We start from the raw sequence: 21,043 nt of genomic DNA, 5'->3' as shown, positions 1-21,043 counted from the left end.
AAATGTAGGCTGTTAGATTTTTTAGGGAACTGTAGAAAAAAATTGACCAGAAACATCTAAAAAATTACCTCAAATCTCAAAAACCACAATATCAAAACTGCACTAGATGTAAAAAAAAATAACTCCGTAATAAGTGTGCACTTAGCCTTTTTATTTTGATCCAAAAAAAGTGTGTACTTACATAATCAAGAAGGAATTAATTGTTTTCTTTCAAATTACCCCTATTAGATAAGTGAATTTTTATGTAACCAAGAACTATATTAATTAGGTAGTATTTAATTAAGTGTAGTTTTAATCAAACTATCTACAATTTTTTAGAAGTCAGTATCTTCTAAGGGGCGTGTTAAAAGTTAAGTGAAAACTTATTTTGAACCTGCGGGAGTACGTTACAGAAAATGCACCTCAAAAGCTCCATCAAATTTGAAAAATAGACAAAAAATAAAAGAAATCACAAAAATTACACCTCAAAATATAAGTTTCCATACGCAAAGGGTTTGGAGAAAAATCCCAACCTAAGAGAGTATGATGTAAATAATTTATTATGATGCAAGCATCCGTGATTGATTCTAAAGCTCGAACCTGAACCCGCATTAACAAAGATTCTCCCTATATAATTCTTTCACAAGATTCACTCTATACTTTCTTGCACAAGATTCTCTCTATATTTTTCTTTTTTCATATCAGAGAATAAGTAAAGCTTTAAAAAAATGGAGTTAGGTGGGGATACGTAGGTATAGATTTAGAGTTCCACTGAGCTGACAGGCGGCTTGCTGTTGCTGTCAGAATAAAAGTTTTTTTGAGAGAAAGTAGAAAATTAAAGAAAGAAGGAATACATATAAGTGGACAAAGATATTGCCATAATCACGGCATTTGGTTTGTCTGAAATAACTAAATTATTGGTGTAGTCACCTCACGTGGCTGCTTTCTGACTTCATTTTTTATTTCAATGGATTTCATCCATTTTTATATTCTCTTTATTCCCAGAATGTTTTGCATTTTGTCAAAAAGAACTTTGAATCCAACATTTGGTTTTGTACTACATGATTTGAATTACTCAACAAGTATTTCATGATCTAAAAATGATTATTTCTCTAGCTTGTATATACATAAATATTAGTAGAAAAATTTAAGAAATATATGTATAAGTTCAAATATAAAGGTTAGATATGTCGACTCTCCTATTCTTATACTGTCATTTAGGATAGAAAAAGAACGCAAAAGTTTTTCTTCTTTTTTTTCGGTCTCAAGCATTAAGAAATGATCCCTCCAGTATAGTTATGTCCATTATTACCCTTCAATGAAAGCACGTTCTTAGTTATTCGCTTATACCAAACTCTAAATATGTACATAGTTTTAAAACCCATGCTGTTTGCATTTGATACATAGTTTTAAAAACCATGCTGTTTGCATTTGATACAACTTGTTACACCAATATTGTTGGTGGCTTTTGTACGGTTATACTGATTTTTTTTTTTAATACAAGAAATTTGTTTGAAGTCAATCCTTTCAATCAACCAATGGCGGATCCACCTTGTCCAAAAGGGGTGTTTTCAGAAAAATAAAATAAGAGCTTCCAAATACTAGTACAGGCTATTTTTCATAAGCTAGAAAAAGCTTTTTTTCGCCAAAACACTTTAAAACTTAACCAGACTGCATCTACTTCTTTCTCCAAGTACTTTTTTGGAAATCACTTCTAATTAAAAAAACACTTTGAAATAAGCTTGGCCAAGAAGAGAGAACAACCAGAACTAATTGTGTCATCTACTGTTGGGCCCTTTGCTTTACATTACATGCTTTACTATGCCAAGAATTTTAATTACTACTTGCATTCACCCTGGTAGTAGTAAAAGGGAACAAAAAAACAGTACATTCCTCCAGATACGCCTATACAGGTAACAGTATCTTACATCTCAACTATGTCCGTAGTCATCTAATCTCATGAACACCTCTAAATCAATAGAAGTTTACACTGACCAGTTACTCTAATAGCTATAAGGTACAAAAGTTTGTCCGAATCCCATCCTTGCAACAGTTTTGAGTTTAAACTCATACACGCAGACAATCTTTTTATATATTAGTGGTTCTTGGATTTGAGGAAGTCGCATATCGGCTCTGAAGACGTTCAGAGGCTTCAGCAAAGCAGCTCATGAACGATTGTGACATCTTCTCGAAGGCACTTGCTACCTCTTCATGTGCATAGTAGTCTCAGTTATTCAGTTCATTTCCAAACTGTCTGCTGCTTCCACACCAGAGATGTGAGAATTACAATACGTGGCTAAATGACAGGTCGGACTTGCAGCAATGAAGACTTCCCGCATTGAAATTTAAAAGTTCCACCGATCTAATTGAGTTTTAGCTTCAGCCATGTCTTTCTGAGCCTTCTTCCTCCGATAAAAAATTGGGCAGTCTCGACTGTTCAAAATCAGGATCATTTAGAAGAATGAAGGGGAAGAGAAGCAATGAGATGAATAACTAGCAATAGCAAGGGTCTATTATCGTCAGAAATCAAAAAATAGAGCTTTCGGGCCTGGATTGAAAATTTTATCTGAAATGATAGCAGTCAGCATTTGCAAGGAAATCACAAAATATTTAAAAAAAAAAAAAAATGTCCATCATACCAAAAGCCAAACATCTATCAGTAAAGGTAGAAAGCTACTCGAACCTAGTGCATAGGACATCCTGATGAAGAGAGCCTTGGCATTCTTGGCATTGTGTCCATAGCCTCCCAAAAAGATTCTCTAGTTCAGCCACTGCATTAATACAATTGAACACAGTTATCAAACAATGTTCAAGGAGTTCATAGCTCTCTGTTCTTCACTGGAGACATCTGAATAGAAATGCCACATCCCCCCCTTCTTAGAATATGAAAGAACTTTTTACTAAGGAGCGTGAGATGAATTCCTAGCATACCATTAGCCACGGATCTGCAATAAAGTTCAGCCTCTCTTTCTTTGCAGTGATTGCAGATAGTTCGATCAGAGCCACTGGAGGAGCAGATAAGTTAATAAGCTGTTCTCCAACATTTACTATAGATTCTTCCAAGAAAGAAGCAAACAATACATCCACTCAGAGAGAGAGAGAGACCCACTCCACCTTAACTTTTTTACCCGAGAAATACAAAAGGAATAAATTGGGACAAATGACCATTTCATAAAGCAGGTGCACCGATTTGGAGGTGAAGTAAACAAGGGTAAAAGGTCCATCAACAACAAGTTTTTCTAGAAAATGGCATCATATCCATATTGAAACATATTAACTACTGCCAAACTCTAAGGTAGTCTTTTGTATCAACTTTCCCACTTATTATTCATGTCAGTGACGAAGCATGAAATTCAGCCAAGTATAGCTCCTACATTTGCTACACTGGCTCTTCCAAGATATCTTAGGATTTCAACAGGAACTTAAAAGTAGCAACCGAATAATTATAGATCTACAGCTTGGAGAATGTAAACTATCAGACATGCTCCTAGCAAAGGTTGGAAGAGCAAATCCTATGTCAGTAACTCACAAGTCAAGGAGAATGTTGAGAGGACGGGATGATTTTCCTTATAAATAAAACAGAAGCTTCTCTTGTAAAACCTAAAGGGACAAGAAAGACAACAGAGCACCTGATTGGTGTTCTGCATCCAATGCAAGTGAGTTGCTTCTTGGCAAATTTCATTATACCACTGTTTGAAGGTGTCGGAATTGACTTGGACATTGTGTGACTTCCGTGAAGAAGCTCTTTATTTGCATTCTTCAGTATTGGCTCAAAAATCCTCAGAAGTGGCTGATACAAAACGCTTCCGTTAAAAGCAGTTAGAATGAGTATGTTAATTAAAAGGAAAATCAAGCCATACTAACCTTACTAATTTGATTATCAAGATAGTACTGAGGATCTATAGGTATGTTGTTCTCTAACACGTATATAGGGTCCTCTGACTTTTCATATGCCTGCTTGTCATAATATAACCATGATCAGATACAAGCACACAAAATGTGGAGATTGTAATCACATAGTAAATCAGTTGGACGATTACCTTGGCACCTCTTGCAGCCTTAATGATGACATAAGGTACTCTATCACCAATACCAGGTGCAGTAGCAGCATCTCGCTGTCAATCAAAACAAAGTTTTCATCAATTTCATTTTTTATGGTGCACTGAAAGCATAAGAATCCTAGAAATGTGGTTTCTGCGAGCTCCTCGACAGCTATATGGGCAGATCGTTCTTCCACTTGAATACACTGTTACAAGAGAGCAAGCAAAACATCGACGCTATAGAAAAATGCACCTTAAATGAATGTCAAATAATGGGAACATAATTTAGATGGGAAACTTAACAACTTAAGTCGAACAACTTTCAACCAGCAAATACTTGTGTGCAAGAGATGCTACACATCGATCTTCACAGACAAAGGACACAAGTAATTGAACCCTCTTGAAGATATCCACTAACCTTTTAAGAAATATACAAATAAATTGAGTTTACCAACCTTGCGCATTCTCTCTGCAAGTTCAACATGTGCTGTCTTTACTTCATAATCATCTCCAGTTTTCGTCAGACCCTATTAACCTTCAGAAGTTAGAAAATGCTAATCTCATAAACTAACAATTCTAAAATATTCAAAAAAGTTGCAAGAAGCAAAAGCCCCAGGTTCGCCTGGTTTAAAAGTATTCTCACCTTAGTAATAACCAAAAGAGACAGATCCATGCGGTTCAGAAGAAGATCTGAGATAGTATTCTTAACATATTGAACAGCACCAGGAACATCTCTGTCCACTAGTATTTTATTAAGACACTCAGTCACAAGGTTCTTGACTAAGAGACAATTATCCCTCCGAACAGTTTCAATCCCTGGTGAAAATTGGTAAAAATGTAACAATTAACACAATATGCACCTCAGAAATGAATAATTTGAATAAAGTAAGAATTATTAAATTAGAGGTAACACATTTAGTTTGCTAATTTTTCAAGGATAATAATATGAATAAAGGTTGGCATTGAAGGGTGACAGAAGTTCCAAAAATATGCTGGAGATGAAAAGGCTAGGCATCGACAGAGCTCACCTTTAGCATCCATTTTGTCATGTTTGTCCGGATTTGTCCATAGAAGGCCAGCATATCTCTTCTTGCTAATCAGCAGATATGGGTAATAAATCTTCTCAAATTCTAGTCTTATTGGCTGAAAATCAATATGCCACCATCAGCAGAAGGGCGAAATGAAGAAAGAAGAAATTTTGGCAGAAGAGGAGATCAAGACTAACATCAATACACTGATGAGAACACATCTCAATATTTAAACATTTTAGGATTCTATTTCTTAGCAAGGAATCTCACAAGTTAACAAGTTTCCTCACTAAAATACCATAAACCATGATAAATTTACAAAATTCCATCAAGTTGAACAAGTATACTGATACAACTTATCAAAAGAAGTTGAACTGATCGAGCACAGACAATTTTCTAGTTTCTGATGCTTTTTCACTTATTCCTCTTCATGATATATACCCTAATCAAATTTGACATAACAATGAAAAACTAAAACCACCTAATGGGCATCATCAAATAGCAAGACCAACTGATTAGAGAATATAATACTTCATTCATAACTGTACTTGTGGCATGTATTACGGTTTAAAGAAGGCTCAGACTTGTTTCAAGAGAATATGATAGACAAAGATGAACAAGAAATTTCACTAAAGTTATCTATCTGAAAGAGTGTTTAGATACTACTGATTTAAGAAAAGGTGCTTAGATACAATTAAATTTACTGATTTAGAAAAGCACCACAGATTATCTACCCCAAACCATACCAGCAATGAAATATCATTTACTTATGGGTGACATGTATTCAGCAGAAAAAGGAAATCATGTTCATCAATTCAATTTCTAGAAGAAGATTATCAACGGGATTCGTAAAGAAATAACAGATACCAAAAACATGAAATCAAAGGACAAGGAAAGATACCAAAAATACGAAAAAAGAAAAAAGAAAAAAAAAGAGAAGGATAGGACGTACTTTGATAAATGTCCCGCTAATGTAATCAGCAGCTTCTCTGCCCAATTTCATAGCCTCTTCCACTGTAGCCACACCAAACTGCACCATAACCGAATCTGTATCTCCATATATAACCTGACATCACGAAATAATCACAATTAGAGGAATACTTTTTTGATAAACTTAATAATCACGTGATGTTAAGGGGCAATCCTGCCATACAAGATGAACATCATCAAGCAGTCTACAATGACTAGGCTATTGTGTGTGTTCCGCAATTATGCCAAAAAAGAACGAAATACCTCTACAAGTCTGTATACTGGTATTTTCTACTCATTTAAACTCTCTTCTATATTCGCTCCATATTGTCCAGACAAGCATCAAATGAGCTAATTCCCTCACTCTTCCTTCTAAATTTCAACCCTAGCCGCAGATATGTTGTACTTCTTGACCTCGTCCATTCAACTCCAAACATTTCCCACATCATACACAATAATCTATATGCAATCAAGCAATGAAGTATCAAATTTAGAATTTTTTCCACACTTTACACACGAAGCGCCATCAGATCTATATTGTCCTCATAAGATTCTCCATGGCTTCCATGCTGCTGGCCATGTCAAAACAACATTTACTAGGTGCTTGAGGAAATCTCTTTTCTACCCTTATTAGCAATTTGTTGTAAAATAACTGCGTGAGCATGCCACCCTTCTCATATCTCCATTTCTAATTATCTCAGACCGTAAGCAAACATTAATTGTTTACATAATAATCCAAGCTAGCTATTAAATTCTAATATCTCCCAGTTTTTGCATGTTTCTCCTAAATTTTAGGTCTCATAGCATCCCTTCTCCATTTACCTTACAAAATGGCTATATAGCTTCTTCTTTCTTGAAATGGCAAAGGTAAATACAGCTATATAGCTAGAGATATTAATTGGCTGAAATGGCATCATATAAAGGGGCTCGTAAGGTTTTTTTTTTTTTTTTTTTTGGGTATATTTCTTGTATACGGCCACGATTTTGACCTTTCGTCAAATTTTTAAATTCATTTAAAAAAAAAAAAAAGAGGGAGGGGGGGCGGGAAGTCACTGCACCATTTCTGATCCAAAAGGAGATATCTCCCGGTTTTTGCATGACGACAACAATAACATACCCAGTGTAATCCCACAAGTGGGGTCTGGGAGGGCAGAGGTGTACACAGACCTTACCCCTACCTCGTAGAGATAGAGAGGCTGTTTCGATAGACCCTCGGCTCAAGTAAAGCATCTCAAGGCAATTTGAAAAAGGGTATACGAAAATGAAAGCAGTAACTACAAAATAAAGTGAAGATGGAAAGCAGTACATACAACAACAACATACCCAGTGAAATCCCACAAAGTGAGGTCTGGGGAGGGTAGAGCGTACGCAGACCTTACCTCTACCTTGGGAGTACATAGCATACAGAAAAAGTATAGTAACAACAACGAATAGTGCGATGACCGAAGCACAAGAAACATAGGTGGTACCAGAAGTCGAAGAACAAGACACTACGCGATATCAATTGGCTGGAAAAGCTCACATAAGGGGGTATCACCGTCTGTTCCAAAAAATTGATCCACTTTAGTTGCATTTTTTAAATATGATATTCCTCTTGTGCGATTACACTGGGTTTGCTGCTGTTGTTGTTGTTGAAATTCATTATGCCTTTCCAAAAGAGCCACTCCATACAGAAAATGGGATCTCATTGGTCCTCCCACCCTTCCTTCCCTCCCCTTTTGTAGCTTTTATCCTTGTCAACAATAACATTTATCTAAAACACATATCCATAATTTCAGTTCTCCAGATCCATTCCCAAGTAAAGCTCTATTAGACATCCTCAAGTCTCTCATACCTTAATCAGATGGAAACTCTCTCACTTCCCAACTTACTGGCATAAAAATGTTTCTTTGTGATTGCTCCAACCCTTCTTCCCATAAGCACCCATACAAGCATTTTTTATTTTTGAGTAAGGTAACTTTGTATTCATAAGCACCAAGGTGGTACTGGAAGTTAAGAGTAATTACAAATTAAAGGGAGCCATGTATCTTATAAGGAATCAAAAAATCTACAAGAGATCATCTGCAACATAGTTCTCTTTACACCAGCATTGAAAAGACAAAAATAAATTCAGCTTAATTCTGTCTCTTCCCCCCTAATAATAAGTATCTCTCGTCACCCTTTTTAGCCTGGTTTTCATACTGCATAGTCCTTGTGAGTCACGCCCATAGGTGGTCCCAGATAAGTCGTTTTTCCCTCATTGAAAATAAAGTAAGATAATAGCATTAAAGCTAGTACTAAGAAGGTAGTCCTACAATGACAGCCTTTTCACCAAGGAGTCCATAAAGTCTAGAGGCTGTGCTAAATATTCTAGCATATTATATTTTTTAATTGTTCTAAATATTTTAGGATATCCTACTCACACCAAACATACCAATTATTCATGGATCTATCTTTTGCAAAAGATAAATGCTCTTTTGTCTCTTTAAAAAAAACTTTCATTCTTCTCTAGCCAAATAGTTCCTATTATGCACAGTGAACTGTCTGCCACATCTACTTCTGCCTGCAATCACCAATCCATCCATGCAGGCATTGTAATGAACTTTTCATATCTTTTGGCATCACCCAATGCACTCCAAAAACTCCCAGAAATAGTCCCAGTTAATTTGTTAAGATCCCGACCTTATAACTGGGAACATCTATCAACTGTCTGATGTTATCCACCTCACTCATTCGAGTAATTTTGCACTTTAGGTTTTTCTTTGACCTCAACAATGTTTAAAACTGTAGTAGCATGCACTAAGCGTGATGGAGCAACTAACTCGGCTCCAAAGCTAGCTCCTGATGTAAGGATTTCCCAAGACCACATCATAAGGAGACAACAACTGATACCTCAACCAACCTGTGACACTCTAACAATGCACTTTAGATATTGATTGCAATTCTCGTTAATATATGATTTGGAATGTAAAGGATGACTTCAGATAATGTACCTCAGCATTGTGTTCATAGCCCCCAAGTACTGTAAACTTGTCTTCCACAAGTTTTTTTGTGTGCTCAATCATCTGTCGACCTAGGAAGAACAAGCACGTTCAAAAAACAAGTAGTTGAATTAGCTTTCTATACAACAAAGTTTCAATAGTTCAGTGTCATGTAACAAAATTGCTAGTATAATTGCATTACCATAGCTAGTAACACTTGAAGATATTTCTAAACATGGTAATTGACCAACAGTAGCTCCAGTAAACCCATATACTGAATTTGCACTAATCTGAAAAACCAGAAGACATCAGTAGCTTAATTGACCTTGACTAAATTCTTTTTAGTCCTAATGCAGTTGTATTACCTATAACACATAACCAGATTCATGTATCTGCCAAGAAAAGTGAAAGAACACAGTTAAAAAATTGGATATTCACTAACTATACAAGAATTACCTTCAAAGCTAGCTGACGGCCATCTAAGACAGCTCTGACTCGAGGATCTTTTGCTTCCTAAAACCCAAAATATACCGTCATAATTCAAATTTCAGAGGATCACTCAAATATTTATCTACTCACCATCTGCTAGATATGCAAAACAGGGTGAGGAGACTAATACTCTTGTTAAAATATCAGCCTTTTGATATGTGTTTTACTTCAAGATACTGTATTCTTTATAGTTTTTGATGCATCAGAAAAGTAAGAAACAAAATGCAGTTGATAGAACCCGGACATGGAGCCATGGCGGTGGCAAATTGAGAATTCACCTGGATCAAACGTCAATTTAAAGGATCGAAGTTTAGAGAGAATGGTAAAATGGAACTTTTGTACGCTATAATCAAGGCACACATCGTATTACATCAAATATTGACAAATATGACATAACATGGGGGGAACATGTTGGTTTAATAATTTCATAAATATGCACATCTATTAAAATGCAAGGCTTAAGGATTAAAAAAATCTCCATAGCATGAAATTACATTGTGTCCATCAAAAGCTCTTTGCAAGTAGTTATGGATCTTACAACAAAAGCTATAAGTCTAGCGTCTTGCCATAACATATCAGGTTTCACGAGGGCCCAGAGCCACTTTAAAAGTTTTCATGACAATCAAACTTCTGTACAAAAGATTTCACATTTACTCATTTTAACTGTAAGGCATGAATTCTGCATTATTCAATAGCATCTAATTCTGGTTTTATGGAAATAAGATGGTCAGTGCTAGGATGTGAACATGTAAAGATATACACAAAATGCTTGGTTGCAGTAGTGTAACACTGACAAATGAAAACAGTAAGAATTCCTTTTATCACTTATTAAGAAGGAAAACTTTAGAGCCATTAAATCAAGTGAAAGGAGGCATTATTAAGTGTGTCTTCTTCTATATATATACAAACAAAAGGAGATCTCAAGTAAGAAGTTAAAAGTCCTACTTCACAATCAACAATCACGTATCCTGATTTAACAAGAAACCCAGATTTTGGATCCTCTACCCTTATTTAACTCTCTTAATTCTCGTTCCTCTACCATAGATGTAAAACATCTGTGATATATGCGTATGCCGACTGCATATTATCTTAGATCTGGAGGATTGCCTTGATTATCCCCTAGCTAGATGGATCAAAAATCGCTCCCAATAAATCCAAGATGAAGATTCTTTCAAACATTAGACGGAAGCAAATTACAAAGATTGAACACCAGAATTATAAAGCAAATATGCTAATCGGGATAGCAGGAATAAAATAAATCATAAAAATTTAGTGAACACCTTTAAATCTGCTTTTGCTCTTTTACGAGCAGCCAATAGTTCTTCAAGAATCTCCGGAAGTATTCCCTGACAAAATACAATTCAAATTATCATAATCAAAACAAAAATATAAATGCCGGAATTACACCAACAGTTATATTTACCTTCTGTAAATTTGACTTGACAACTGTTTCACCAGAAGGGGTCTTGTTGACACACTCCGGAGGGAGGTTCAGTTTGCGAACCTCTTCAGGAGTTACCTAGACATGAGGCAAGAAGACCAAAACTTAGAACTGGAGCAACGTGAAGATCTTAATGCTCAGCACTTAATTCTAGGGTTTCACCAACATCAATTGAACATTCAGGTAAAAAAGAAATATCATGGTCAAGCCTCAAACAAGAACACTTACCAGCGTGCAGTAACATAAATTATATGCCATCATGATTGATGGATATAGAGATGCAAAATCCAACGTTGCAATTGGCCTCTCATAGAAACCAGCTCGGGCCTCCAAAACCTGTGTCCAGATATTGACAGGAAAAAATACACAAGAGACGAGACATGCAGTCAGTACCTTTAACCTAGGAAATCAACATCAACGTAATAAAAGGTGTGTGATGTTAGGATTTGATATCCTCCAACCATCTATGCTATTTTTCGATAACCATGGTGTCCGGCAGCTAGCGTGCACCTCGATTAATCCTCCAAACATTGGTGTTTAACAAGAGTGATATACCAAATATAAAGCCTAACACAACAGGAGCTTTGCACGTAGCTTTTCTTTTCAAGGTAAAATATTCAGCTATATGATTGATAAACACTTATTTTCTTACCGTTGCCCCCTCATACGTTCCTTGTTCAGATCCAGCCTGTTTTGCATTTGGTATGACAAGATTCCTTTGCCTCGCCTTCCGTAAAAGTTGAGAAAGCACCTGAAGATAGAGGCTATTAGTTAAATTTCCACTTGAGGAAAATGATGCAACTTTAGGACTAACCTTAATGCTTTGCCCTCTTGAAAGAAGAAAAGATATAGGTACACCAGTGACTCGAGCCATCTCCACATAGTTATAAATGAACATTAATTTATCCAAAAGCCGTTGTGGGAGATAAGCATCCTGTAATGGAACTAAAGCATTCAGTTTTCTTGTTAAGTGAGACTGAATATTCACATCAGCCAATCACTTTTCCGTCCGAATTCATCAACAATTTCAATCACTATATTCTATTAGCCATTGGCCAAACTACCAATTGCTCATTATCTACATGAAACGATCATTAGGTCCAACTACTTGGACAATGATGACAGAGGTGCATCAATGCTTGGCATAATCCAAATAAAAAAATAGTTCTATCTTTATTGACCACTAGGCCACACCCTTGGATGTTGTAATCAGTATTTTCTTGATGAAAATAATGAAATTATATTTGGTTTCTTTACATGCAAATGTCTTTTGAGTGGAGCATTTTACACCAAATGGGTGTCACCATAGGCATTAAGAAATTTTAAACTAAATTTTCTTGGAGCAAACTCTTACGTGTATATCACCTATCTAAAGAAAAATGTATGCATGTCTAAATCCATAAAAAATCTTAAATATAAGCAATACTCAGCACACAATTAAATCCAATTCAAGAATATCCTTCAACCGGAATGGAGTTACACACCTTTAGACAATATACAGCAAGCCGCCTCCTAGTTTCTGAGTTCCCATTTTGAAGATCTGATATAATTGAATGATGGACATCCTCTTTCTGCAGTCGCAGAGCAGTAGCATTAGAAAAATTTCCTTGCTCTAAACAAGACAGGTATATTCAGAAGGAAATAAGGATAGGGGAAACAAGACAAATGAACAGAATCCAATGATTTGTTAGTCATAAAGATCAAACAACATGATTCAAGCTAACCAACCCTGTGCACAAGGAAATTAATAGCATTACCACAAGGCCTACTTATGTTATATATACATGAGCAATGGCCCTAGTGGAATCACTCAAACTTGGTTATCAACATAAGTCGAGAGGTGGGATAGATGGGATCCCTCCAATTTTAATCAGAGGTCACAAGTTCGAGCATGGGGGAAACTCCTGGTAGGGAGTGCTTCCCCTATAGTGACAACTCAGGATTAGTTAGACCAGTGAGTTTAAGATACCGGACGCATAAAGCAAACATAAACAGCATTGAAGTGTTTGAACATGTAAGAGCGCAAATAGGGTCATCGCTCAAAATAATGTACAAATTTATTCGCAGCAGGGACATGGTTGTGAGCAGATGTAGGAGTATGTGACGAGAAACTAAAGATAGAAGGGCAAAATCCAACCTGCTCACTAAGAAAATGTGCTGAGACAGAATTTAGTGAGTAAGAACTTAGCTTATGATCCCTCTGAACAGCCTGCGAAACAAGAGTATAAGAGGTTTACAGACATACATTACTGGGCAAAGTTTTATATACAGCAATTAGAACAGGTTATCGATAAAGCCATAATGAACAAAACCTGAAATAAATCAAATTGAACTCTCCCTTCTATTGTTATTTCTTTACTTTCCCTTGTCCCATGCTGTCTGCAACACAAAATGCATATATCAGTCCATAACTTCTCAAGCCTCCTTTTTTTTTTTTTGGATAGTCAGCTTCACTAACCGCAAAACTCAATTGCGTGCATTTGTCACCCCTAGCGATATTTTCTTTAAGATTTTGATGATCACAAACAATTAAATGAAGGTCTCAGTATAGACTTGAGGGAATTTGCTTTTATGATCACAAGCAACTAATTGAAGACTGATATTTGAGTTTCAGTAGTGTGAAATTTTGGGAAATGTTTGAATTAAGTGCAAAAGGTCCACCTTTGGAGATGAAAACACTGCTCTAGGAAGCAAAATATGGGAGATCCCAATTACTCCATCTCACTAACCTATTACAAGGAGAAATATTAGAACGGTTCTGATAAGCGGCAGCTAATTGGAACACGTTTTAGGTTTGTATACAGTGCCATATTTCAGAAACCACAGACAGTGATGCAATAACATACGAATGCAAACAGAACAGACCAATGGTTAGATAAAGTTATAGTCAACAGACACCAAGTGACAGAACGCCGTTTTGTAATGATAATATTTCTATCTACAGATAAAGTAGAAACCCAAAAATACTTCTAAGCAAACAGAAGATAACAAACGAAAAGATATAATATGACCTTGAAGAAAAGGTTGCATCTTTTACACGAACCCTGCTGTTTCTGATGCGTCCAAGCACAGGAAATTCTGCCATCCCTAAGACTTCAGCTCTCTGAAATGAAGATAAAATGCCTTAAGTAGTTCAACAATACACATGAAAAAACGAACTTGACCTAGCCTTTCCCAATCTCTTTTGGAAGGGCAGAAACAACTTTTTCCACTTCAGTTCTATCATCAGCTTCACAACGAAACCGCAAGTTATCATGTACTGCATAGCTTTACTTCTGCCTATGGACTTTTTGTACTCCTCATCTCTTACTCCAATTCATAGTTAAAAAATAACACTTCTGATGACTACATTAACGAGCCAACTGGTAAACTTTCCCAGCACTTCTTAATCCATTTTAGCTCTCATTTCACTGTTTTGAAGCCATTATTTAAACATAGAACAACATAAGAAGCTCATTACCCCGAACACAATATCTTTTACCAACCAAAAAGAAAAGAGGCTCATTACCCGGATGAGATACGGCAAATCAAAATTGCATATGTTATATCCAATTATGATATCAGGGTCCACTTCCCGGATCAAGTCCTGCAAGTCAAGAGAAAGGTAAAAGAAAAAGGAAATTGGTCATTTGTATTACTAATAGTATAGACTTTTTTTTTCTTTTTTTCTTTTTTTTTTTTTTTTTTTTGTTGAGGAAGGTAACAGAGTGTAGACATCTTTTTTTATAAAACTTGTTTCCGGAAAAGTAATCTGGGATAGTTTTATGCAATCGTGAAAACTAAAGTATGAAAGACTGAAATGGCATATTCAAACACCCTATATTCATATTAAGTACGAGCAAGTCCAAGTCACACCATTTCCTCAGCACCAATCAAACAAGATTCATATGCCCAGGCAAAGTGTAAATAGCCCATGAAGGTTTAATTTGCATTTTTATTTCTAACTTCTCCTTTTTCCATAATTTCTAACTTCTCACTTGTCCAAATTATGTCTGTTAAACCCTCTTCACTCTTCTGCATGTGCATACAATCTGGAGCAGAGAACAAAACGGACAATGTGAAACTAAAATAGTGAAGTAACAGAGTGTCTCGCGCTAAAAGAAACCATTCATAAGGATAAATACTGCCGTCATATGAAGCCAAATTGAAAGAATCAAGCCGCATACAAAACCTCTGCTCACATACCACAAAAAAGAAGAGAAAAGAGGTGTAAATAGTATCCAATTAAAATACAAAATAGCTGCAGAAAGACTACCCTCCAGGCCAGCAATACTTCTTTTTCTGTGTCAAAGGACATAACATCAACCCCAACTATAGGAGAGCATGATTTAAGAGTCATCACATTCTGAATTAATGGCTGATCCTGTCCCTGCAAGGTAACTAGATTGGCCACCTAGAATGAAGTTAAAATCTTGTCAGCAACAGGAAAGTAGACGATATATATTTTCCAGATATGTAGAATAAACTGGGACTAACTTGAATAACAGGATCGTGTGTAGGCTCAGGAAAGTGGCCTTTACGGCCAGCACATTCAATATCGAAACTCAATATGCGGAAGGGAGCCATCTTTGAAAATTCTCCTTCAGGAGAATGGCTGATCAAGTCAGAATAGCTAAAAAAATGTTAAGGAAGTTTAGGGTGATGATCCCTTATGGATAGAAAGAATGCACCCTTAGGTCATAGATTCATCCATACATTAGGATACAGACAATCAAACTCTAATTGACAATAGGAGAGAATCCTTGCAGCTTTCTTGTATTTCCCAACCGGAACTTCAATCCAGTTGCCACCAACAACATTGCAGTCAATCATGAAGCGAAGAGCAAAAAGAACATTACTTTCATAGGTCAGAAAGCTCTTCATACCTAGCCCGTCAATTTGAATACCTCTATCGAGGATACCTGCCACATTTTACATCTCAATCAAGTGGAAAAAGCAGGGAAAAAGATTGGTAATAGAATCAATTCTATAAAATCAATCAGAAGTTAAACAATCATAAAAAAGTCTCATTTTATCGCAACTCTTGTGCATCCAATGATGTTGAAGAACATAAACCATTTTTTTTGAACAGGTAACAAACTTTGTATTATAGACCTAAATTGAGAAGATTAAGGAGCAATTTTACAGGAAGCATAAGATGCAGGTATATTATTTTAAACTATGGCTCAATGTGAAGTAATACACTAAGTTATCATGGCAAGAGCAGGCAAGACTGGCAAGCAAAATGCCATATTAAATATACCACAAACCCACGTCTACGGCTCAATTTAGAAACCTTTTTAAACACTTTTCAGACGAAACAGGTAATGCCAAGGACAGCCTAAGAACTTTTTGGTGCTGGGCTGGATGTAAAATGAGAATGAACAGAGGATGATTTGGAGAACCATTCAGCTGTGCTGGGTGGTTTGGAAGGAAATGAGCCAGCTAAACTTCAAAGAGCTAAACTGCAGCTGTTTGCAGTTTGAAACATGAATGACTTAGCCTGTTAATTTCTGTTATAATTTAAAATATACATATGAGGAGGATGAAATGATAAGAGTTCACTAGCTTGATACCAAAATTGATCAGATTTTGTAACTGGGGAGAATATCCTATTGTACTTTCCAGCACTGTCTTAGCTCTTGATATTTCTATCAATAAAACTTTTACTATGTGTCGGTGTGCACACGTGTTCCACAAGCACAAAAGAGAAGACCTAAATCAGAAAAGCACCTTTATCAGAAAGATACAGTATAAGGGTTAATGAGTGAAACAGAAAGCATACCACGGCAACTGGTAACCATTGTCGGCAATGCCACTACAATCTTGAGAAAAGGCTGAGAAGCCTGCTGTTGGTAATACATGATGCTTCTTTTCTGAACTATTTCGATGCGACGGACAAACTTAGGGACATTGCTGTTCCTATTCGCTTCTCTCATCCTGCCCTACAGCAATTAACAAGAATAATATAGCAAAATACAGCATTGGCCACTAATAAACCAAACTGGTGAAGAATTCAATCATCGCATGCTTATTCAAACAAGCAGGTCAACACTCAACATACCTCAAGAATTTGGTGAAAACGGGAGATATCGTCAGGGCCCATTCCAGGAGGGCAGCTAATGTAGAAGTATGGTTCAAATCCATGTACATGACAACAGACGCTATTTCCTGACCAGGACATAAGCAGACATTTCGTAGTAAGTGGAAGACAAGCTACGTCGACATCAACAAATACATTAATGATGGATGACAAGTTATTGTGTCCCTTTTGAACTCAACTCTTCAATCTATTTAACCTTTTCATGTTGATTTCTAACATCTAGTGTAATATGATAGCATGGCAAATACTAAAAAAGATGCTATAACTTCCTTCTATAAAGAAATGGCATAAAAACTTCTTTAAACAAACAGAAACAGAAAAACAAAAAGAAAAAATACTACAACTGGAGAAATCCACTAGATGCAACTTCAACTCATAAATGTAGCAATATATTTTATACAGTCAAGAGAAAATCTACACTCCAAATGGTGCTTGGTATCAGCGTGCTTCACCAAGCTTGCAGCCGTCAGAACACTCTAATTGTATTTAATAAAAAAACTGAACTACTCCCATTTCAAGACATGCATTTACACCTATAAGAGACTATTATATTACTTGAATGGCAGAATCATATCTTCTTTCCAGATCAATAGCACCATATCTACTACACAACAACGAGAATTGTGAATGCATATGGGAACAATGAATTACACATTGACAAACCTTCCTTGGTGACCCCGAAGATTCTTAAAATGGCAGCCGGACCAGAAGAATTAGGCAACAATTCTTTATGGCTGTCTCCGATAATGTAGTCAATTTCCAGCTGCTGAAACACTGAGAAAGGACCACCAAATTTCAACAAAACTTTCAGAATGCGGTCGTGAAAGTTAGAACTCATTGAAACTAATTGATCTATTTTGAAACCTCTTTGTTTTATCTAAATATCTAACTTTAAAATTTTCACTGTATTATTATATTGAAACAGCCTCCCTACCCAACCTAGGGGCAAGGTCTGCATACACTCTACCCTCCCCAGACCCCACTTTGTGGGAACTGGGTACATTGTTGTTATTGTTGTATTATTATATAGATCCACATGTATATCTTACCCTCAACTCAATATACAAACTTTTTGGATAAGTCAAAAAGCTTCATTAGTAAACATCCAAGTAAGTTTTGAAAGATAAGTAAGAGACGTGCATGTGACTCTGCTTGAATCATACATCGTTTTCCAGCAAGTGTGACAATATATCAACTTGCGACATAAGATTCCATGTGAGCTCAGGAACTAAAATAGTTGTTCCTCATACCAAGAGCACAAAAAGGCTTCAAACTTTTGTTTTTTTTTTTTTTTAATTGGTAAAAGAAAGCTTCAAAATTTTGGGAGCAACAACAGGTTTCTGCTTTTTTTTTTTTTTTTTTTTTTTTTTTTTGATGAAGTTAGAAGTTTCCATTAAGAAAGGCAACTGGAAGGTGCCATTTTACAAAAGCAAGAGCTTGGGAGCTTTTGGAGCAAAAACAAAAGCTAGTAAGCTTTTGGAGAGGAAAATAAGTTAGACTATGCAAGAACCATGGAGCTAACAAAGTCCAGGTTATTGTCAATGCTATTAACAGGGGAGTGAAAGCTCCAACTGAACAAAACTACTAAACATCTAGCTTTTAGAGAATGAAGAGGAGTCAGACTAATATCAATTTTGAACTCTCCAAAAGTAGGTTCTTTTGTTCCTATTCTGTCTTCAAAAACCAATTTAGTTGTTTTCGGTTTCTGATATTAAATAAATAGGAAATAGTTTATTAAACAGTGAAAACAAAAATATGTTGAGTTATAGTCCTTAATTGAGTATAGAACATTTAGTTACAGGACTACAAATCAAGGAAAGAATAATATACAAGAAAGATCCAGTGCTAAACGAAAATAGCTTCCCCATATAAACAATTAGCCTAGCTTAGCTTAACTATTTTAAAAAGTATATAGAAGGGACTAAATCTCAACTGTAAAAACCCAAGTTAAAGAGCAAATGCAGATTAGCTTTTCAACAGGTGTAAGCTCACTCATTTCTTTTATGTCAAACTATATAGTGTAAAGTTTTTAAAATATACATAATTAAGTTAAATGTTAAATGCACAACATAATTATCAAATTACATCAAATGACAAATCCGAACACATTGTTGAAGAGAGCAGTCAGGACAGTGCTACTCTGCACCAGCTAACTTAAATCCTTCTTGAGAAAAGCTTAAGACCAAAAAAAGGGAAAATTACGCTCTATCTACTGGGAGAAAATATTTACGCCGCATAGCTCATATTTTGAGTTTGTTACCCTGTGTTTACACACTATTATATACCTTTATACAAGGTTGATACATTATGTATAATGCTTTCCCCCAGGTATAATGTTGTATATTGGGCTACGTGGCAAATATTTTGTGTTGGGCTGTATATTTTTGAAATTTTCACCAAAAAAAAAAACCTAAACATTCAGCACCACGATTGAGTCAGCCTCATCATAATTCACCAAATGAGTTAAATTTATGAGTAAACATAAAAAAAAGAACTTCCAGAACAAAAAAAATCTAAAAATCAACCAAAAAGAAACAAAAAATGCATAAAGTCAAAAATTAAGAAGAATTTTATACATTTCAATTACAATTTTCTTACATATGCTTTGTGTCTGAGAGATTTATCATTTCGAAGAGTGTAGGCTCACTCATTTCTTTTAAGTCAAACTATATGTAGTGTAAAGTTTTATATATATATATATATATATATATATGTGTGTGTGTGTATAATTAAATTAAACGCACACCGAACATAATTATCAAATTATGTCAAATAAAAGATCCACACTCATAAAAACCCTAGCTTTCAGCACCATAATTGAGTCAACCTCATCAAAATTCACCAAATGAGTTAAAATCCAGGAAAGTCTCAAAAACATACAGCTTTTGAAAATTATTACGCCACGTAGCCCAATATACAATATTATACAACATTATACCTGGGGGGAACGCATTATAAATAATGTATCAACCTTGTATGGAAGTGTATAATAGTGTAGAAAAGGTGTGTATACACAAATATGGGCTAAACCAAGTAACAAACTCAAAATATGGGCTAAACCAGGTAACAAACTCAAAATATGGGCTAAAACGTGTAAATATATTCTCTCAGTATACATACAGCGCAATTATCCCTTTATAGATCCGCCCGCACACATTGTTGAAGAGAGCAAAAAAAAAAAAAAAAAAAACTAAACATTCAACACCGTCAAAATTCACCAAATGAGTTAAAATTATGAGTAAACAAAAAAATGCCAGAACAACAAAAAAAAAATCCTATAAATTAACCCCCCCCCAAAAAAAAAAAGGCATGAAGTTGATAATTAAGAAGAATTTTATATTTTGCAATTACAATTTTCTTACAAATGCTTTGTGTGTGAGAGATGTAAGGTTGAGAGAGATTAGGTCGTTTCCATTTCTGAAGAAGTTCATTTAGCAAATGGCGTTCTTCGAGTTCACGAAGGACTTGGGAAAGCATTATACATAATGTATCAACCTTGTATAATAGTGTATCAAAGGTGTTTATACACAAAATATGGGCCAAGACGTGTAAATATATTCTCTCAGTATACATAGAGCGTAATTTTCCCCCCAAAACCCTAAACATTATCACCACGATAAGTCAGACTCATCAAAATTCACCAAATGAGTTAAATTCCGAGAAAACAAAAAAAAATCTATAAATAAACCAAAAAGAAACAAAAATCGCCTGAAATCGAAAATTTAAAATGATTTTTTTTTTTTTTGGTTCAATTACGAATTTTTCTTACATATGCTTTGTGTTTGAGAGATGTAAGCTTGAGAGAGATTAGGACGTTTCCATTTCTGACGACGCTCGTTAAGTGAATGTTGTTCTTCGAGTTCACGAAGTACTTGTGAATCTTCTTCGTACTGAAGCAATGTTTCTTCGAGAAAAACATCCTCGTCTACGTCTTCCTCTTCCATGGCGGCATGGTGTTTCTGCTGCTGTTGAGGTGACGGCGTTGCCGCCGATCTCTTCCTTGAGTTCATGGTGGTTCGCCGTAAGTAAGGGTTTAGAAGTTGTAGTTAGTTGTG

General features: G+C 35.6%; 1 protein-coding gene across 2 annotated transcripts; it reads right to left on the bottom strand.

Moving 5' to 3' along the window:
• Positions 1 to 1,775: 1,775 nt before the first annotated feature.
• LOC132049346 (DNA polymerase delta catalytic subunit) lies at positions 1,776 to 21,043 on the bottom strand. 2 transcript variants are annotated; one of them, XM_059440104.1, is made up of 30 exons: positions 20,758 to 21,043; positions 17,652 to 17,762; positions 16,950 to 17,056; positions 16,671 to 16,830; positions 15,612 to 15,807; positions 15,383 to 15,518; positions 15,162 to 15,299; positions 14,415 to 14,492; positions 13,918 to 14,009; positions 13,219 to 13,285; positions 13,044 to 13,115; positions 12,391 to 12,477; positions 11,721 to 11,840; positions 11,559 to 11,657; positions 11,135 to 11,242; positions 10,889 to 10,984; positions 10,746 to 10,811; positions 9,433 to 9,489; positions 9,179 to 9,266; positions 8,989 to 9,068; positions 6,000 to 6,113; positions 5,048 to 5,162; positions 4,663 to 4,835; positions 4,475 to 4,546; positions 4,020 to 4,094; positions 3,844 to 3,933; positions 3,609 to 3,769; positions 2,911 to 2,984; positions 2,663 to 2,750; positions 1,776 to 2,412 (listed from the first exon to the last, which is right to left on the bottom strand). In XM_059440104.1, exons 1-30 carry the CDS (start codon positions 20,996 to 20,998, stop codon positions 2,325 to 2,327), a joined length of 3,249 nt encoding a protein of 1,082 aa, XP_059296087.1. In that variant the 5' UTR covers positions 20,999 to 21,043; the 3' UTR covers positions 1,776 to 2,324. The 2 variants fall into 2 exon arrangements, with proteins under 2 accessions (XP_059296087.1, XP_059296086.1); XM_059440103.1 differs by lacking the exon at positions 20,758 to 21,043 and adding an exon at positions 20,351 to 20,480.

Source organism: Lycium ferocissimum, chromosome 3, assembly GCF_029784015.1.
Source record: "Lycium ferocissimum isolate CSIRO_LF1 chromosome 3, AGI_CSIRO_Lferr_CH_V1, whole genome shotgun sequence".
Classification (NCBI taxonomy): Eukaryota; Viridiplantae; Streptophyta; class Magnoliopsida; order Solanales; family Solanaceae; genus Lycium; species Lycium ferocissimum.
The sequence above is the reverse complement of the archived record's forward strand: the minus strand, read 5'-3'. Positions and strand labels throughout refer to the sequence as shown.

Bases quoted from the DNA above. Each gene is read 5' to 3' on its own strand.
- LOC132049346 (XM_059440104.1), bottom strand. From the start codon at position 20,998: ATGAACTCAAGGAAGAGATCGGCGGCAACGCCGTCACCTCAACAGCAG. The intron at 15,808-16,670 runs GTATGCTTTCTG...AAAATGTGGCAG, and splicing joins AATGGTTACCAGTTGCCGTG to GTATCCTCGATAGAGGTATT. The intron at 13,116-13,218 runs GTTTTGTTCATT...CTTGTTTCGCAG, and splicing joins TTCAATTTGATTTATTTCAG to GCTGTTCAGAGGGATCATAA.